This window comes from Vicia villosa, linkage group LG2 (genome assembly GCF_029867415.1).
Source record: "Vicia villosa cultivar HV-30 ecotype Madison, WI linkage group LG2, Vvil1.0, whole genome shotgun sequence".
Taxonomy (NCBI): domain Eukaryota; kingdom Viridiplantae; phylum Streptophyta; class Magnoliopsida; order Fabales; family Fabaceae; genus Vicia; species Vicia villosa.
Window position 1 is genome coordinate 201,405,263 of NC_081181.1, and position 19,865 is coordinate 201,425,127.

The 19,865-nt window shown below is 34.2% G+C and overlaps 1 protein-coding gene across 1 annotated transcript; it reads right to left on the minus strand.

The window, feature by feature from the left end:
* Nucleotides 1-9,413: 9,413 nt before the first annotated feature.
* On the minus strand, nucleotides 9,414-17,401 carry LOC131653603 (disease resistance protein LAZ5-like). The gene is made up of 6 exons (XM_058923847.1): nucleotides 17,018-17,401; nucleotides 16,152-16,734; nucleotides 12,896-13,997; nucleotides 11,860-12,135; nucleotides 10,823-11,692; nucleotides 9,414-10,654 (listed from the first exon to the last, which is right to left on the minus strand). The coding sequence occupies exons 1-6, from the start codon at nucleotides 17,040-17,042 to the stop codon at nucleotides 9,983-9,985; spliced, it is 3,528 nt and encodes a 1,175-aa protein (XP_058779830.1). The 5' UTR covers nucleotides 17,043-17,401; the 3' UTR covers nucleotides 9,414-9,982.
* Nucleotides 17,402-19,865: the final 2,464 nt, after the last annotated feature.

Consider the following 19,865-nt stretch of genomic DNA (forward strand, 5'->3'; position numbering starts at 1 on the left):
ATTATTTTTTGTGACAATATTAGGTCGGTAGTGGTGAGATATTTGGATTAAAAAAAAAGTTGAAATGGAAACTTTGTATTTAAATGTGTATTTATATTGTTCAAAAAATTGTGTATTTATAAAAGAATTTAATGTAAAAGAATTTTACATTATTTTAATTATTTATTATTTATAAAATAATATAAATAGATGATAATGATGAAATAACGGTGTATAATAATTAATCTCATGATAAAAAATAAATTGTCATCAAACATAATAGAAATATATTATTTTGTGTTGAATACACAAACATGAAAAAAAAATTTAAATAACAAGGTTTAAAAAAAAAATTACCAAAAAAACAAGTTTTTCAAAAAATTTACCAAAGTGTCTAGGTTTTGAAGACCCCCTGGAGTATGCGCCAAATGAATTGGCGCATTAGTATAAAAATTAGGAGTATGCGCCATATGGTTTGGCGCAAATGTGAATTTTTTTTTTTTTTTTTTTTTACTTTTCAACATTTAAGCCAAATGGATTGGCTAACTCAAAAAATTTTATACTAATGCGCCAAATGGTTTGGCGCATACTCTAGGGGGTCCTGCAAAACCTAGACATTTTGGTAAATTTTATGAAAACCTTGTTTTTTATGTAATTTTTTTTATAAACATTGTTATTTAAATTTTTTCATCCCACAAACATACTTACTCACTCCATGCTAATCTATAAACAAACAATTATACTCGTTCCGTTGAACTCTATCCCGCAAATGTCTATAGATAATAGGGCGAGCTGGAGCAGGTTTTGTTGAACTTGTATGCTTAAAATTTTGTCATGCTCCTTAAAAAAAAATATATATATAGAATGGAACAGAACGGGTCTGCGAAAATTACATATTTTAAGTTTAAAAATTATAAATTTTATGTTAATCTCGTGTTTGTAAAAACTCTTAAAAAATAGAATGGACGAGACTGACATATTAGAGAGTGCGGATCTAAAATATTAGTTTGTTCCGTCAAAACATGCAGACAAAACAGACAGGCCTGAATGACCGGACCCGTTTTTCAACCCATACAAAAAATATTCATTTTTTGTTAAAGTTATGAGAAAAAATATATTAATTTATTTCATTTAATTATTTTATTTTATATAATTCATCTTTTTCAAAGTAAAATTACATATAAATCACATTTAATCTAATTTCTCTTTCATTTTTTCCATAAACAACACCAAGCCAAAAATATTTTTACATTTTTTTATAAAATATATTTAAAAAACAAAAAAAATTAAACTTTCTTGATAAATATAAAATTTTATAAATGGTAATCAACATGTAATTAGATATTTTTAATCATATTGAATTTTCTTGGCACATAATTAATTAGATTTATATTATATATTTTATTTAACTATTTTATTTATTTAAATATTTTAATTATTATTATTATTATTAAATAGAGCTATTATATTTTTTGTATGGTAAAAATTCATTGTAGGCTGTAGAAAAATTATAAGACCTATTTTTTTTAATTTATTATATATAGTATGAAATGTATATCTATTTTCTATAATACTCTTTTAAAAAAGAGATTGTTTTTATGTTCTCTAAGTGGAAAAAAAGCCAGTGAGTGCATCATAATCATTCATAAATAATATTTTATGCGTAATTAAAATAAAAGTCTTGAAAACTAAAAGTTATTTAAATTTATTCCAATTTATTATTTTTGAAGATTGAAGTTGATTTGATTTTTCTAAATTATTCTTTGGAGGAGGATATTTTTTTCTCAGGAATAGTTTAGTCTCTAAAAAATTATTTTAAAGAGACTAAGGGTTTGTTTGGTAAAAATAGTGGTTGACTGATAAGTTAGTTGATAGTTTATAGTTTATAGTTGATGGATGATGACTAATAACTTATAACTTATGACTGATGATTGAGATTGAAGTTGATAAGCTAATTGAAGTGTTTGGTAAAATTAGCGGTTCAAATACTTATAAATGTAAAATAACACAAAAGATATTTAATACGTAATTATTATATTTTAAATTACAATAAATTATAAAGGATAAAAGTGAGATGTTACTAAAATAATAAGGATAAAAAAGGAAAAATGATAAGCTATAAGCTATAAGCTAAAATGCTATTTGAAATAGCGTAAGGAAAATAAGCTATAAGCTAACAAAAAAGCTATAAACTCGAGATAAAAAGACCGTTATCAAACATGTTTAAATTGTCATGTGAGCTTATAAACTATAAAGTATAAGCTATAAGCTTAAAAATATGTCATATCAAACAGAGTCTAAATTAGGTCTTGTGATTTTTTTAGAGACTAAAATAAGTCCCTGTTTTAAATAATAAATAACATATAGGAGAGGATATTGTCTCTGAAATGATTTTAACTTTTAAGTGGGGGTGTATTGGATAGAAAAGTTAGTTGATGTGGTATCAATTATTAACTCTCGATAAATTTAAGTATGGCTAAATTACCTCCAGGGCCCTTTAAACTATTTAATTGTAACAAGTCAGTCCTTTATGTTTTTTCGTTACATGTGGGTCCTTTATGTCAATTAACGCATGCACCGTTGATCTATTTTTACTTTATTTTGTTCTATTACTTTTATTTTAACTTCTAAAAGTCATATTAAATTCGTTTTTGGTTCAAAAAATATGAAAAAAATTCTAAAAATATTTCTTCTCATTTTACATTTTGCATGCATTTTAATTAGTTTTAAAATATTTTTATGTACTAAAAAATTCTGAAAATTTTATTATATAATCCAATGATGCTCTATGAGCTATGTTACGTGACATATCAGTACCATTAAGGTTACTTCAGCTTTTTTGGAAAGGATTTTGAGAAAAAGGTCAACGGTGCAAATGTTAGTAACACAAAGGACCAACATGTAGCGAAAAAGGACTAACTTGTTACAATTAAAACATAAAGAACTAACTTGTTACAATTAAATAACTTAAAGGACCCAGGAAGTAATTTAGCCTTTAAGTATTTATCTTGCCACCCGTTAAATTATACATGTCACGCCCTTCCATTATTTTATTTCAATTTTATCTCTGATGAGATACAAAGAATTTTCAGACGAAATTTCCGGTACACCCTACCAAATTTTTGGTACGAGAAAATTTCTGACAGTGTATTCGAAATTTCAGGTATACTGGAAATTTCAAATTTTCAAACAGTACCGGAAATTTCTTATAACTAAAATTTCTAGATGTTTCAATATTAGTTTTTTCAACAGTTTAGATTTTGCCGACACTTTTGGAGAGTCTTGATTGCACCGACACATATGTATGATTTAGAATGCATCACCATTTGTATAAATAGGGGTCTTAGAGTTATTGGATAACATATCTCAACAAAATGCCTCTTCCTCGGTATTTGATTATTGTATAAGTGTATTTCAATGACTGCAACTCTGCTGTTGAAACCAAGATTCCAGATGGCCCCAAATTCTTTGTCACATTGAAAGAAAACGTTGAACAATTTGCTGCTTGGTTCCGATAACAGAAGGGTGACAAAGATTGAGTTTCGGGAGGACTGGATTGATACAAATGGAATGGTGAAATACAACCTAATCGAGTTGAAGAATGATGAAGATGTGAAGGCCATGTGGAAATCATTTCGTCGTAGGATAACTAAAGATCCAATCGACTTGGACGCGCATATCCGAAGATCCTTGGACGACATAATGAAGTGTATGAAACGTCTAGAGTCATCCGTTAGTGCCTAGGTTTTCATGTTTTTGATGTTTGTTAACTATGTTTGTTTGTTATTGATGTTATTTTATTTTCTTTATCTAATCGAAACATGTACTAGCAAAAGAGATTATGCAATAAAAAAGATGTTTGTACAAAATATACATATAATACAATCATAAAAAAAAAGGCCCTCCACGGGAAATATCGGCCAACCTAGCTAAAATAGTATAAACTTCACCATCAGAGTTTACCAAACTCATGAGGCTATCTAAGTGAACGGCGATGAACTGTAGGCGGCTGTCCTGGTCACCTACGGGAGGTGGAGGTGGTAGTGGATCAGAGGAATCCCTGATACCTGAAGGTCGTGAAACATCAGATGATGTGACAAGTGGTATGACCATAGGGTGTGACACACTGTGGAACCACTCCAGGTATCCATCCCCGCACTGCCCAGGCTCCTTAACCTCAACGGATGTATCAATGATCTCACGGGGGGAGCTGATGATGTGACTCTGAAACCATCGATCAATGTCACCAGCTGGAACCTCAGGGACCGGACGTGGGATGCCATGTATATAACCATATTGGCGTAGACACCTCTCAGGAAAGTGTCTAGCCACATGGATCTCCCATCTGACATATCCTGAATATAAAGTATATACATCAAAAGGACGATGAGGACGGTAAGTTGTATACGGTTTTCAGATGACATCATCCAAGGTCAGAGCATCCAGCCTCCGCCTGTACTCTATCAACCCTCCTGGAATGGCTTGTTTAGCCTTCCACCTTTTCGCACATGGGTCAGTAGCCATAACAAGCTGGATCTTTCGCTCAAAGATGTGAGGGAAGTGCTTGTAGATCCAACACTGCATAAATAAAATCCATCAAATAAATTCACCCAAATAATTAAACACAAAACCATCTAAAAAATTATAATATATCTATAACAAGCTCAGGTAACCAGCAAGTTGTCTGGTGTTAGGACAAGATGCAACATCAAGTGTCGTGTACAACATCGTCAATGCTGCCACTCTCCAAGCCCAACATGGGGTGTCAATGGCGCTGAATAGAGAAAGGTATCGAACATTTATATAAACTCCAAACTTGTTTGCAAAGAGAGTACATGCCACTAGATGTAGCATGTATGCCCTAGCGGCATCCTGATACCTCTCTGCATCCACAAGCACCTGATAAGTATTCCTCAACCAAGACATCCTAATGTGAAATCCCCGAGTCTCACCAAACTCACGTAGCACATCCACCTCATCAACCACCAAAGCATCCATTACCCAAGTGCACCGCCGTCGCCTGGTCCCTATAAACTGGTGTTAAAAATGTACCAGCAATCAGAATGTGAAATAGGGCATCCACATCATTTAAAGTCACTATCATCTCCTCAAATGAAAGATGGAAGGATGATGTCTCCGAGTGCCACCTCTCAACAAAATCTGATAACAATGAGGCGTCCAACATCGTCAAGGAGAATCCAGCAAAGTCCATCAGATGGAAATCCTCAACTATCCTCCTCACCTGCTCAGGCATCAGACCCTCGAGGAAGTTCTTCAACTTAGTCCTGTGAGAAGCAGCCTTCAACACTAGACGCTGCTGTAACAAAATAATATAATTAAAACAATTAGTATACATTGAATCGTGTAATAAACATAAGAATTAAGCATTTAAACGAGACCAATATTACATACCTCACCTTGCCTTATCCTATAAGCGACATGGTCAGAGTATCCCGTCAACACGGACCTGTCAGAAGGTCCTCCAAGGAAACCTCCATCAGTGTGTTCTGATGGCTCCGTAGATGCACGAGTGATGGTGTCTGTATCCTGAACTATCTGATCTTGAACCAGCCCTCTGTTTTCGGTTAGAACCGGCCGGAGGAAGGCTTTCAGCACGTAGCTCTGAGGCATGCGCCTCATCAGCAACTCGAGCAACCGCACCGGCTATATCGATGGTCAATCCCGCAATAGAATCGTCCCTGCCTCTGGTCCTCACTGCAAAATTTAAAAATATAAGAAAAATAGCTTCTTCTTTTTTTAAAATTGAAATACTGAAAATTTCAAAATTTCCGGTATGATAATAGGTACCAGAAATTTCAAAATTTCCGGTAATATTGGGAATTTTAAAATTTCTGATACAAAAATACCAAAAATTTTGAAATTCTCAATAGCAAATACCGGAAAATTTAAAATTTCTGGTGCAATATATAGGAAATATCACAAAATATACCGTAAATCTTACTTGTTTTCGCCAAATTTCCGGTACGCCTTCGAAATTTTCGGTATTGTTAGAGAATTTGAAAATTTTGGTTCTTCTCGTAAATTTGTGAAAATGTAGTAATGAAAATTGGTTGAACAATTTGATCTTTTCATAGATTTTAGAGGATGACATGTATAATTGGGGGTGGAAAATAAATTTCATTTGTTTTGAAGTGATTGTGTTAAGGAAAAAACTATGCCCTCAATTTTGTGTTTCATAATTATTTCAAAGAGTGTTAAGTACGTGATTTTGGGATTTGAGCTACTGAGTTAAGAAATACATAAAAAAAATAAAGACAAAGATTAATTGATAAAAAATTGTAAAAATATAATTAGTCTTTTAGTATATTTATGTTATAGAATGTTAATATCATTAGTCTTTTAATTTATAAATAATTATTGAATTTAATGGATATGCATTTTACACGGCTATCCAATAAAAAATCATCAATCTACCATGTTATTAATTTTTTTTCAAATAAAAAGTGATTTAATTGAATACATAATTGTGATTGGTTTCACTTTGAAATTATTTTATACTTTCAGTGTAGCACCCATTTTCTCATAATTATTTAAAAATATTTATAATAGTTTTAAAAATCATTTTTATAAATATAAAAAAATCAATTTTTTAAAGCTAAAAGAAACAGCCCCATAATGTTTTCCTCAAATGAAAGCGTATGATAAAGTTTCTTGAAATTTTCTTCGTTACTTGTTGATTAAAATGGAGTTTGGAGATAAATGGCGGAAGTGGATGGAGTTATTAATTTTCAAAAGTAACATGTCGGTGGTGATTAATACTAGTCCAACAAAGGAATTCGTCGTCAAGAGGGGTTTAAGACAAGGTGATCCATTATCACCTTTTCTTTTTATTTTAGTGGCGGAAGCTCTTGCAAGGTTGGTTAGAAAATCCATGGAGATAGGTGAATTTGAGAAGTTCGTAATTAATCGGAGTTGTTGCATGGATATCTTTCAATTTGTGGATGACACTTTGTTGGTCGTAGAGGGGACGTGGAAGCATGTTGGCGATTAAGATTGTTTTGAGAGCTTTTGAGTTGGTTTCGGGTCTCGGTATTAATTTTCATAAAAGCAAGTTGATTGGAATTAATGTGTCGCCTCATTTTTTAGAAGCCGACGCTTTCTATCTTTCTTGCAAAATTGAAGAAAGTAACTTCTTGTTTCTTGGCATCCATATTGGGCTTAATCCTAGGAAGGTCTCATCTTGGTCTCCGCTTATGGAAAAGATGAAAAAGTGCTTGGCGGGGTGGAAGAATCGCTTTCTCAATCTTGGAGGTAGAATCACTCTTTTGAAGTCTATTTTGTGTTCTCTTTCTATCTTCACCTTGTCTTTCTACAACATGCTGATTCAAAGAATTTACTAAGATGCAAAGTAACTTCTTATGGGGAGGGGTGGCGGAAAAAAGGAAAATACATTGGATTAGTTTGAAAGTAGTGACATTACCTTATTTGAAGGGAGGCTTGACTATTAAGAATATTTCCGACTTTAATCTAGCTCTTTTAAACAAGTGGAGGTGGAAGATTATTAATGACTCTAATTCTTTGTGGTATGAGATTTTGAAGGCGCGGTACAGTGATTTATCCATGAATGTTCTTTGCGGAGGTGATTCTCACATTCGTGCTTCTTCATCTTTTTGGTGGCGTGATATTTTAAAGGTCGGTTTCCTTCCTTCTTCTTCATCTTCCTCTTCTCTGGATCCTTTGGTTTCTAATTGTTGTTTTAAAGTGGGAAATGGTTTCAACATACCATTTTGAGAGGTTTCTTGGTTTTTTTTGGACCGAAATAAACTTAATTCATTTCTAAAAGCAATTTTTGTTCAATACAAGGAGGAATAATATTAAACACACTACGCCTAGTCCAAGAATTGGCCGCCTTAGCAAGAGTATGAGCAACCGAATTCGCTTGGCGATTTATAAACTTAACCTCAAAGTTGGGAAAATGAACTAACAAATTCTTAATAAACGCAATAAAGAAACTAATTTCAGAGCTACCAAAATGATATATTTGAATAGCTTAGACCACCCGTTGAGAATCACTTTCGAAAATCACATTATTGAGTCGCAAAGCTATAGCTGCATAAATAGTCTCTTTTAAGGCTAAAGCTTATGCTTCAATGACGGAGAGAAAACCAATGATTTGTCGGTTAAACAATTGTGTTTTGATTGAGACTTTTCCGAAACTTTTTTTGGCTTCTTCTTTGAAAAAAGTTTCGGTGGCGGCCATGGGTGGTTGGTGTGGGGGGTTTGGAAGTGGGGTGATTTAGGCATTTCGGGGATGGCGGTCGATGAGCCGGTTATTCTCATGGAGTATACGGCTTTGCGGGATATTTTGGAGTCTTTTGGAGGAATGCAAGAAGGGAAGGATTTTGTAGAGTGGTCTCTTGATACGGGGAAGGGGTTTACAATGTCGTCGTGTTATTCTCATTATGCTCAATTGCGTATTCCTTTCGGTCCTTATAATAGGTGCGATGAGGTTTTGGAATTGATTTGGAAGATGGAGGTTCCTTTTAGGATTAAAAGCTTCAGTTGGAGACATTTTGTGAATATGATTCCCACTAAAGATCTATTGGTGTACAGAGGTATTAACATAACTTCTTCTAATTTAAAGTGTGTTTTTTGTGATATGCATTCGGAAGATAGGGATTATACTTTCTTCAAATGCAATGTGATTAAGTTTGGTTGGAAAGAAATTGCTAAGTGGGTGGATTTTCCGGGTTGAAACGTGGAAGAATGTATCCCGTTTTTTATGGAATGGCATTCGATGGGCCGTGTTAAAAGAATTAAAGAAGGCAAATTGGGGGTGTTTTGGTTAGCCACTTCTTGGATTATTTGGTTGACAAGAAATGATTTTTGCTCTAGGAATGAGGTTTGGAATGTTTAAAATATGATTTGAAATATTAAGATTATGATATAGAGATGGTCTACTTTTGGCAATATTGCTCATTCCAATTGTAGTTTTTACAATTTTAGCAAAGACCATTTGTCTTTTATGTCGTAAGGTTAATTGTTTGTAATATCATTTTTTTCGGCTTTGATCCGTTTCTTGTGTATCAAGGTTGGAGAACGCTTAGTTCTCCCCTATATTGAATTCTTGCTTAAAATTTTTTTTCCTCAAATGTAATTGCAACATGTTAAATATAATTTTTGTTATCATTTTCACATGTTCATCGCATACTAAACTATACTAGCACATTGAATTTTTCTTGTCAAATCCTCTAAAATGAAGTTTAATAATATATCTATGATTAATAATGCACTTTACATTGAATTTTTCTTGTTAAATCCTCTAAAAATGAAGTTTAATAATATATCTATGACTAATAATGCACGTTTGTATAGATATACAAATTTATCAATTTGAGCACGCTGAAGGCCACCTATAAATGGATCAAAGCTGTCTCAATTATAAGACAGTAAAAACATAATTCCATATGGTCTTGGTATCAATATTTTAAAGACAATTCTTAAATTCTATAAGTATTATAATTAAAGTTTGAACTAAAACATCTCTATAAAACCCAACAGCAAAGGTGTTACAATCAGCAATGAAGACAAGTTATGCCACAATTACACGATTAGCGGCGGACCGTGATGAAAGTGGAAATCAACTCTACAAATCTGCCTCGTAAAATAATAATTGTCTACAAATTTCGCGTAAAGGTCTAATCAGAAACTTATACCATCACATTCTGAATTTGTCCAATATGAGACTTGCAGAGTTGAAGAAATTTCCGAATTGCAACGGATAACAAACATTCATCCTCCACAAACATAGAATAACAGTACCGATGATGTCACAACATATTAAATAATGAGAAATTATTGGATAAACTTGTAATGCAAGAGATGGATGTGATATACTAATAATAAAGATTATTAGTTATAAAATTAATTATTAATTAGCAATGATAATGAATTATAACTTAACAATAGGTCACTGCTTAGGTAAGATAATTACCTCAAGGCTCACAGAACTTGTTGTGTGTTTTGGCTGTGGTTGGCATATCTAAAGGCCGAGATTAGAAAGATTGGTTTCTTTTGACTTGGCTCCAGAATTCTGAACTTCTTCATCTTCAGTAACCAACCAATTGTAAGGAAGTTGGATTTTAGTTCCAGACCTCATGCTGGTTTTTTGTACATATTCGAAGAAAAGTTGGGGCACATCGGTGTCCGATGAGCATTTCAAAGGGAGAGGATATGATAACTCTATATCCTTGATTACCAAACGCAATCCCCATTTCTTTATTAACAAACCTGGGCAGGCTTTAAATGTGATATGTGCTCCAGTTTTTAAAAAATGGCAGTGCTCTTGAGAGATATAGATTAGCCAAAGATGTTTGGAGCCATCAATTTTGTGCAGTTCCAAACTGAGCGGCATATCAAAGCGTTCCTCTGTGTATTCACTTTCAAAAGAAAGATAAAAAGGATGTGGGAGTGCTGAGGAAAATGAATCCTGTGACAAACTAGAATTCGCACGACAGTTGTTTACCTCAAATGCCACACAGAAGGCAAAGCCAAACTTCTTGTCAAACTCGTCAAAATCTATTATCCTTACTATTGAATCACTATCAAATTGGTGATTGAACCATTTTGGAATACTACAACTTGACGGAAAATCAATGTTTTCCCAATCCGAAGGAAAGACAATGTCAAAGCCACCCCGAAAGTGATGGGAACTCTGGTATCAGAAGAAAAATAACACACAGGTATATTAGAGCTAGATAGTGCAAAGAAACGGTATAAAATTATTAGCCACTAAAAAAATAGTGATATAATTACCACATCGGAAAAACATTATACAATGAATAAAGCTAGAGAATTGGAGGAAGGTAAGCAACGTACACACCTGAAGTATTCTTTGTGAACATATATATGCTATGGGTTTGTTTTTGGGTTTCATCATGAGCTTAGGGCAGTCAAATATATATAATCCTGACCTATGATCACGAGATCCCACTGCTATGTTACAATATCTTCCTCGTCGTGAAGCACTATATGATGGTACGAGTTCAATAGTTTCAAGCTCATGGCAATGAGATAAGTTTACATATGCTAGGTTGCGATGACAGGAGAAAACATCAGGTAGTGAACGGAATTTGTTTCCTTGCAGATTTAGTCTTTCTAACATCTTTAACGCGGTAATAGTATTTGGCAGTTCATGAAGATTGCAAAAGCTTAAATCTAAGAAAGTCAAAGATCTCAAATGATCATAACGAGTCCATTTCAAGGGTAAAATTGTAAGACTCGAGCAACCGCAAAAATCTTGAGTTACAAGGGATGTCATCTTATTGATGCTATCGGGCATTTCAACCAGATTTGGGCAGTTTCTCAAACTCAAGAATTTAAGCTTTGTCAAATCCCCAATGGATTCATGAACTTTGGATAAAGTTGTACATTCATCCATATCAAGGTACTCAAGATTTGATGTCCCGGTAAAATCGGGGGTCTTTTCAAGTTTTGTACAGCCAGAAAGGCGTAGAACTCTCAAAGAACTTAATCTTGATACACTACCAAAATCAAGGTCAACCAAACTGCTGCAGTTTTGCAAACATAAGAAAACAAGTTCTGTCAGATGTCCAATTGATGGATGGACCTGTATTAAGTTTGTGCAACCTGTAAAATCTAACCGCTCCAGTTTTGGGGTCCAAAAAAACTTTGGACTCTCTATAAGATACTTGGAGTTGCTCAAATCCATCCTTTTCAAATTAGGTAGTTCCTATAAAGAGAACTGGCAACCATCAGTAAAAACGTTACACTAAGACTTGAACTTTATTAAAAAAAACTAGATGTCAACTACGAGACTAAGTGGCTACAAATTTTAAATTTATATGACAGACAATAATCAACAATTAAAATGGTCAAATTTAAAAGTAACTAGAGTACCTTCCGGCCTTCCCACAGTCGTTGAATGCTACTATCAGGCATATTCAATTCCACAAGATAATCTGGCTCAAAATTTGGCGGCAAAGAAGTAAAAGGGTATCCATGCCACAAAAGATATCGCAGATTGTTGGAAAGAAAATCCAAATTTCCTGAAAAGTTGTTATGATACAACATGAGAAGTACAAGGTTGCTCATATTTGAAAATCCTTCAGCCCTGCATTTGGAGAAATTTTCCTTTTGATCCAGAACTATAGCTTTAACATTATTGTTTGTTCCCTGGGAAAAGAACAGAATAAGCATAACATGGAAAAAAAAAATGAAATTACGAGAATTAACCATGTTAGAAACATTATATTACGGTATTACCTATATATCCAATATTACAACGTCCAAGCTTTTAGCGAAATCAAAAAAATCATGGAATCAAAGTGTGTTTAAATTAACTGTGAAAAAACTACATAGTAAATGGTTTTCTTAAAATTGTATTTTCAAACTAGTTTGCACGATGAATGTTATTTGAAATGAACTCCATGAGGATGTTCTAAGGAAAAAATTGGTCTTATTATTTTGAATTTTTTTTAAGTCTATCTAATATTTGCTCATATTGAAATTAGTCAACATACTACACAATTAATTTCACTAAGGACTAATAGCATACACGGTCTAAAACTAAACTAATAATGACCAAAAACAACTTTTTCAATGTTCCTAGGATATAAAGCGACCAAAAAAATTACTTCATATATTTCTTATCTAGAGAAATATTTTTGTTCGTATTTTCTTATTATTTTTAAAATTCAATACAATATTAATCATAATTTTTTATAATATCCTTAGTTATATATTTCCAAAAAAATTAATTAATTAATTATTAAATATATTATACATAATGGAAAAATAATAATATTAAAAATAGCAAAATGCTCTATGAAATAATCAATGATTATTATCATTTTCCCCGCATGACCCCCCATAAATTAAATTCACTCAAAAAGCATAAATGGCACCCTCTAAATTTTAAAACATAACTTTTTACCGTTTTTGTCTCCAAGACATGATAGAAATCATTGCATCGCCATACTCTACTCCACAATCCTGGATCGTCTAGATACCTGTGCCGAACAATTTTCTTCCCAAGTTCTTGTAACATATCATGCATATGAATCTCTTGGTTTTTAATGGTAATGAGTGACTTCTCAATGACTCTTTGAAGTCCTATGTGAGGGTATAATCCACATGCATCTAGAATTCTCTTTACATAATCTTCCCTCTCCCCTTTAAAAAAACAAGCAATGTGCAGAAATATTTCCTTCTCCTCATGTTCTAGTCCATCAACACTCATCTGAAGCACATCCATAATTCTACTGTCTGGATTGTTCTTCAATCTATCCAAAGCATCTGTCCATTGAGTAGCATCTCGGGTACACAAGAAAGAGCCCACTACTTTAATTGCTAATGGAAGATTTTGAGCATATTTTAGTACCTCTGGAATCAACTCAACACAACTGCTGCTATGGTGTTCACCTTTGAAGGCTTTTCTGAGAAAAAGTTCAGAAGCATCGTTACTATTCAACAGTGAAACTTTGTGAATTTTATCTGCTCCATATACTCTTAGAATATGCTCATCCCTTGTGGTTATGATTATTCTACTGCCACTCACAAGTAATCTAGGATTTATACCTAATTCCTGCAACTGCTCTAATTGATCAACATTGTCAAGAACTAGAAGGACCTTAGTGCAACTGTGAAGCCTATTAATCATAATCCCGGAAATTTCACAAGTATCATATGAGTCAAGATTTCCTTCGTCTAGAGCTTGTCGAAGAATTTGTCTTTGTACAGCAACAATACCACCATCCATATAAAGTTTGCTTGTGTTATTAATAAAACAACGAGCATCAAACTGATAAGAGATTCTATCGTACAAAAGAGTAGCATGAGTTGTCTTTCCTACTCCACTCATCCCCCAAATTCCTAGAACTCGGAAGCCATCATTCTTTGATTCCAATTTTAGAAGCTTTTCTAATTCTTTTATGCGAGGTTGCATCCCAACAAGATCGCTTGTAAAGCCTGAGAATTTATGATTCAAAGATTTTATTACTGCTTGAACAATTGTTTCAATCTCTATAGACTCTGGCCTGAAAGAGGAAAAACAAAAGGGTCATGCTAATGGATTGTTTATAATTTAGTGAGAGTTAAAGAGTGCAAGTTCGATTATGAAAGTTGATATGATGACATGCTATGAAGCAATGGCACATATATCAGACATTGTGATTCAAATAAAGGATTAAAAACCGCTATTGTTCTTGAGGCTGCATAGGCCAAATTTCTTCACAAAATCAAGGATTGCATTGCAACTATAACTATTATTGCGACAACTACTTAAAACCATGCTGACTAGATATTGATAATAATTTGAAAAAACAGAAATGATTTAATAAAACTTATGCGCGGAAACGTCTACAGCAATAAGTGTGGGTGCTAGGCAGATGACTAGTTATTTGCTGGAGTAGCACAAGCATCAGTATAACCACGGGGAAAAGAGTAAACAGAACATGGGATTTTTATATTCTGAACGGGAAACATTGCATATTTATTTTCATAAAGAATGTATAACAAAATTTGAGAGAAGAGTGTTTTATTTTTACTTACTTACCTCTAACATAAAATCCTACTAATTTGCCCAACTCAAGCAGAGCTCTCTGCCATTGATCAACCTTGTTGCTTAGGCCAAATTTGGATTTATAATCATCTTTGAAAACCCCGATATACTTTCGAACATGAGACAGATCAACACCGTGGAAAACAGGGATAACAGTCTTCTTCAAGTTTGTGTGGCATTATAGCAGCCACATTTCATTCAAACACAATGTTACCTTCGAATATTTTTTTGGAGAAGACAACTATAGAATCCCTTGAATATCAAATTGTTTGTAAAAGTTGTGGTGAAATTGATTCTCCTTTATGGGGAGTTTGATTGTCCTTGAATACAGAAATACCACTTTTGATGAGATGGGGATAGAGATGATCGGCCAGAGTGCTGTGAGTGTCAGGGCCTTGGAAACTGAGAAACGTTTACAGATTCACAGAGAGCTGTTGCTAGTAGAATATATAGCAAAAACTCCTGAGAAATATCTTTTTTGATTCAACATGAGGTTAAAGAAGCACGGAAAAGGATAGATAAAGGAAAGGCATTTGGGCCCGACAACACATCTATTGAGGTATGGAAAAGTCTTGATAATAGAGGTATTGGGTGGCTCACCAAGCTATTAAGAGAGTCATACAATAGTTATAAGAAAGAGTGATTGAGCAAAGATGAAGAAAAGAGATCAAAATTACGGATAATCAATTTGATTTTATGCCTAGAAGGTCGATTACGGAAGTGATCTACTTACTACGATGTGTGATGGAGGCATGGAGTGATATCAGATGGATACACTAAGGATTAACTCGAAAGCCTTATTTTTTTATTTTAGTTTTGGACACACTTACAGAACGCATCCAAGAGCAAGCACTGAGATGCATATTTTTTGTACATGATATAGTCCTATTTGGAGAATCGAGAAAGGAACTAAATGGAAGGTTGGAGACAAGGCTTAGAAGTAGGGCTGTTCATGGTATGGTTTACTGTGAAAATCAAACTGAACCGAACCAAACCATAATAAAAATGGACTCGAACTGAACTGAACCGTTTCAATTTACTCAAAATTGAACCGAACCATAATAAATGGTTTGGTATACCGTTTCAAAATTCCGAACCGTTAAAAGTTAATTTTTCCCAAACCGAACCGTTTAATGAAGAACCGCCATTAAACTATTTTTAATTTTAAAAAAAAATATATTAAAACTTGTTTTTTTATTTTCTATTTTCAGTTTAGTTCGGTTACAGTTTTGGCTCGGTTCTAGAACTGTTTGTACAATATGGTTTGGTTCCCTAACCAAACATAACGGTTTGGTTATTTTAACTTCAGTACGGTTCGGCGGTACGGTTCGGTTCACAGTTTTTTTTGAACAGCTCTACTTAGAAGCACATGGTTTCTCTTGAGAAGAAGCATGACAAAATATATGAAAAGCAATTTTAGCAAAAGGCAGAGTATTTCTAACTTAAGGTGAAAGTTGGAGATTATGGCATTTCACAGCTTACACAGTTTAAATATCATGAGTCCATATTAAATGACGAAGAAATAAAACTTAATGTAAACCATTGAATTCAAGTGGGGTGGTTGAAATGGAGAAAAGGAATTCAAGTAGAAAATGTAAAACAAGTAGGCAACAAAGGGAATAACACTTACTTGTTCCTGACATCCCAACCGACTAAGTTAGCTATAACCTTCATAGCATTCACCCATCTCCCAACCTTGTTTGGATCGGGCTTGAATTTCTTCTTGTGTAAAACAAAGTCATTCTGGTACACCCCAATTTGTTTTCGTACATGAGATGGATCGACATCATAAAAAACAGGAAATACTTTTTGATTGAATTCTTTACGACATTCAGCAATAGTAGCCATCTCTTCCAAACACCACGTAGACTCTGCATATCTTTCAGAGAAGACAACAATAGAAACCCTAGAATTTTGAATAGCTTGAAGAAGTTGCGGCGAAAGGGATTCTCCTTTCTCAAGCCTTTTATCATCCATGAAGGCAAAAATACCCTTTCTTGTTAGATGAGCATAAAGATGATCAACAAAAGTGTTGCGGGTGTCGGCGCCTCTGAAACTAATAAACACATCATATCTATAGGTATGGACACAATTGGAATCGATGGAAGGACTGGAAGAAGCTGAACCTTGCTGGCCCAAATTTGACTGCGAAAAACAACCCAATACTGTTCGAAATGGTTGCAGGAGCAAAGACCTCCGTGAGAGCGACGTGTCTGTTGTTTGTATATGAAATGAAAGTGCATATCATGTCACCAAATCAATCAAATAATAATAATAATAATACTAACAATAAGAGAGAACTTTCAATTTAGTCTCTAAAATACTATTACATTTCTATATTTTACCAAATAAAAGAGAATGGAGTGGTAGTTTAGGTAACAAAGCAATATTTACTTCAGACATAAGCAGAAAGAGAAACCTAGGTTATCAAATTGAAAAAATGATATAAATAAAAGGGGGAAAACCTTTTGGTATGGTATATGAAGATAACTTTACCTGTAAATTTAGAGTTTGAATCCATTTTCTATGAATTCCTGAGCTTAAGAAATTCACTGCACAGCAATCGGAAGAACGGTTTTCACTACTCGGAAATGGTGAATCAAATTATGAGAGACAAATTAATACTATTGCAGGTTATTCTAAGAAGGTAGGTCAACAATGTCATGTTAACCTCTAACTTTATATTTTGCCTAAAATCACTCTACCTTTTCCTCCATAAAGGTAGAGGATCCTTACTCGATGCTAACCTGAGTAGCAAAAATTTTCATTCATAGGCAAAGAGACCGAGGAATTGATGATGAAAAGTGAAAACACGCAAACACGTAGAAAGAATAATCAGCTCTTTGACTTTGGTGTAAAGTGAGTAGAGTTCACACTTCTGATTTCTCACCCACTCGGTCCCGCGTAGTGAAGTGGCGGGCTAATTTTGTCTTTCCACCTAGGTCAGTTAGAAATGAATAAAGTGAAACTTCTCTCAATTAGGTTCAATAGGATAAATATTGGCTAAATACCCTTTTTCGTCCCTTATCTTTAGCTCGGGGTCCAATTTCGTCCCTTAATTTTAAAAAAATGCAAATAGATCCCTTAACTTTTTAAAACGGCGCATGTTTGTCCTTCCATTCCCATCCGTTAGTTGTGTTATTTATTTATTTTCCACGTAGGCAATTGTTTATCCACGTGTCTAACTCTTTTTAAGAACACTCTAAACATGGTTCAAACCCTAAAAAAACAAAACGTTAGAGTTGCAGAAGTGAAGAAGAGGAAAACTCGAGCAACTGTGTGTGCATGCGACGCTCAACAAAGATTCGAGTCAAGATCCACGTTTCGGTTCGCAGGTATGTCAGTTCATTATTTTTCGTTCCTGTTCTTCTGATTTGTGCTGTTAGGGTGATAGTAAAATTAGGGGTTTGATAACATTTGGGGATTTTCACAATGTTTGTTATTTAGGGTTTGTATCAGTAGATTCTTATTCAGTTTAGGGTTTTTATGATTTAGGTGTAATGGAGGAGTATATGGAACTAACCATTTATCACAGTGGTCGCTTCGTTGATGATGACCATAGTGTGTATGAAGAAGGAGCGATTTCTAACTTGAGAATAGATGCTGACACTTGGGGATATTTTGAGTTTGTTGGTGTGCTTAAGGATTTAGGATATAGGGAATTCGAGAAAATCTGGTACAAAGTCCCCTCATTAGGCATGTCTGAATTGGTTGATGACAAAGGAGCACTAGAAATAATTGATATTTATAGGGTGCATAAAAATGTGACATCTATATTCAACACACGATAGCTGAGCCAGAATACTGCCAGTTTCTTATAGAAGAGGTTACTAATGATGTGGGTGAAACTGTTGAGAAGAGGTTCATGTGGGAGGTGGTGAAACTGATGTGAGGGAAACTGTTGTAGAGGAGGTTAATGTGGGGGGGATGAAACTGTGAAGGGGGATAATGTTGATGAAGATGTTAATGTGGGGGGTGGTGAAACTGATGTGAGGGATAATGTTGAAGAAGAGGTTAACATGGGGGATACTGTTGAAGAAGAGGTTCAGGTGGGGGATACTGTTGAAGAAGAGGTTCATGCTGAAAGTAGTAATGATGAAAGCAGTAATGATAGTGAGGATGAGAATTATGATAGTGCAATGGAAGTAGCTTTTGATGATTCATCTGATGGTTTGGATGATTTAGAGGAAGAAGACTTGGCAGATCTAACTGAAAACATACAAATTGCTAAGGAGGGTCAAGGCAGTGGTATTAGAGATAAGTGTGAACAAGACAAAGGTGATAATGAGAGTGAGGAATTAGTAAGTGGCTGTGATAGTGATGAGAGCAGTGGTGCTGTTAGAAGAAAGAGCTACCCAATGTTCAAATTGCAAAAGAAAATGGCAGATTTTAAATGGGAAGTAGGTGTTTATTTTAGTTCAAGAGAGGATTTCAAGGAAGCCATTTCAACTTATGCTGTACAAAGTGGTAGAAATATGAGATTCACTAAGAATGACAAAGTGAGGGTTAGGGTTAGATGCAAGGATGGTTGTGCATGGGAAGCTTATTGTGCAAAAATACCAAATGAAGAGTCATGGCAATTAAGGAAAGTAGTTGACAAGCATGACTGTAGTAGAGACTATATATGTTTTGCAACATGTAAGCAAAGTTTTAAACTGTCTAGACATGTGATAAGGCTGGATGGTTGTTTCTTGAAGGGATTATGTGGTGGGCAGATCCTGGCAGCAATTGGAAGGGATCCAAATGATCAAATGCTACCAGTTGCTTTTGCTGTTGTAGAAGGAGAGAATAGGGATAGTTGGACTTGGTTTTTGCAACTATTGATTGATGACCTAGGAGGCAGAGAAGAGTGTCTGACTTACACATTCATCTCAGACCAACAAAAGGTGTGTACCTCTGAATTAAACATGATTATTACTTATTGTTTGCATAGATGTAATGTGACTTATTGTTTGCATAACTGTAATGTGTCTTTTGCAGGGTCTGCTCCCAGCTATGGATGAGCTTTTGCCAAATGTTGAGCAAAGGTTTTGTGTCAGACACTTGTACAATAACTTCAGAAAAAGATTTCCAGGGAAGGTCTACAAAGAGTTAATTTGGAAGGATGCAAAATCAACATATGTCCAGGCATTTGAAAGAGAAATGAGGGCAATTAAGCATTTGGATAAAGATGCTTTTGTCAACATGATGAAGACACCTCCCAGATGTTGGAGTAGGGCATTCTTCAAGACAACTAACAAATGTGACTGTGTGCTTAACAACATGTCAGAATCATTCAATAGTGTAATCCTTGATTCCAGGTCAAAGCCTTTAGTCAGTATGCTGGAAGATATCAGAATTTATT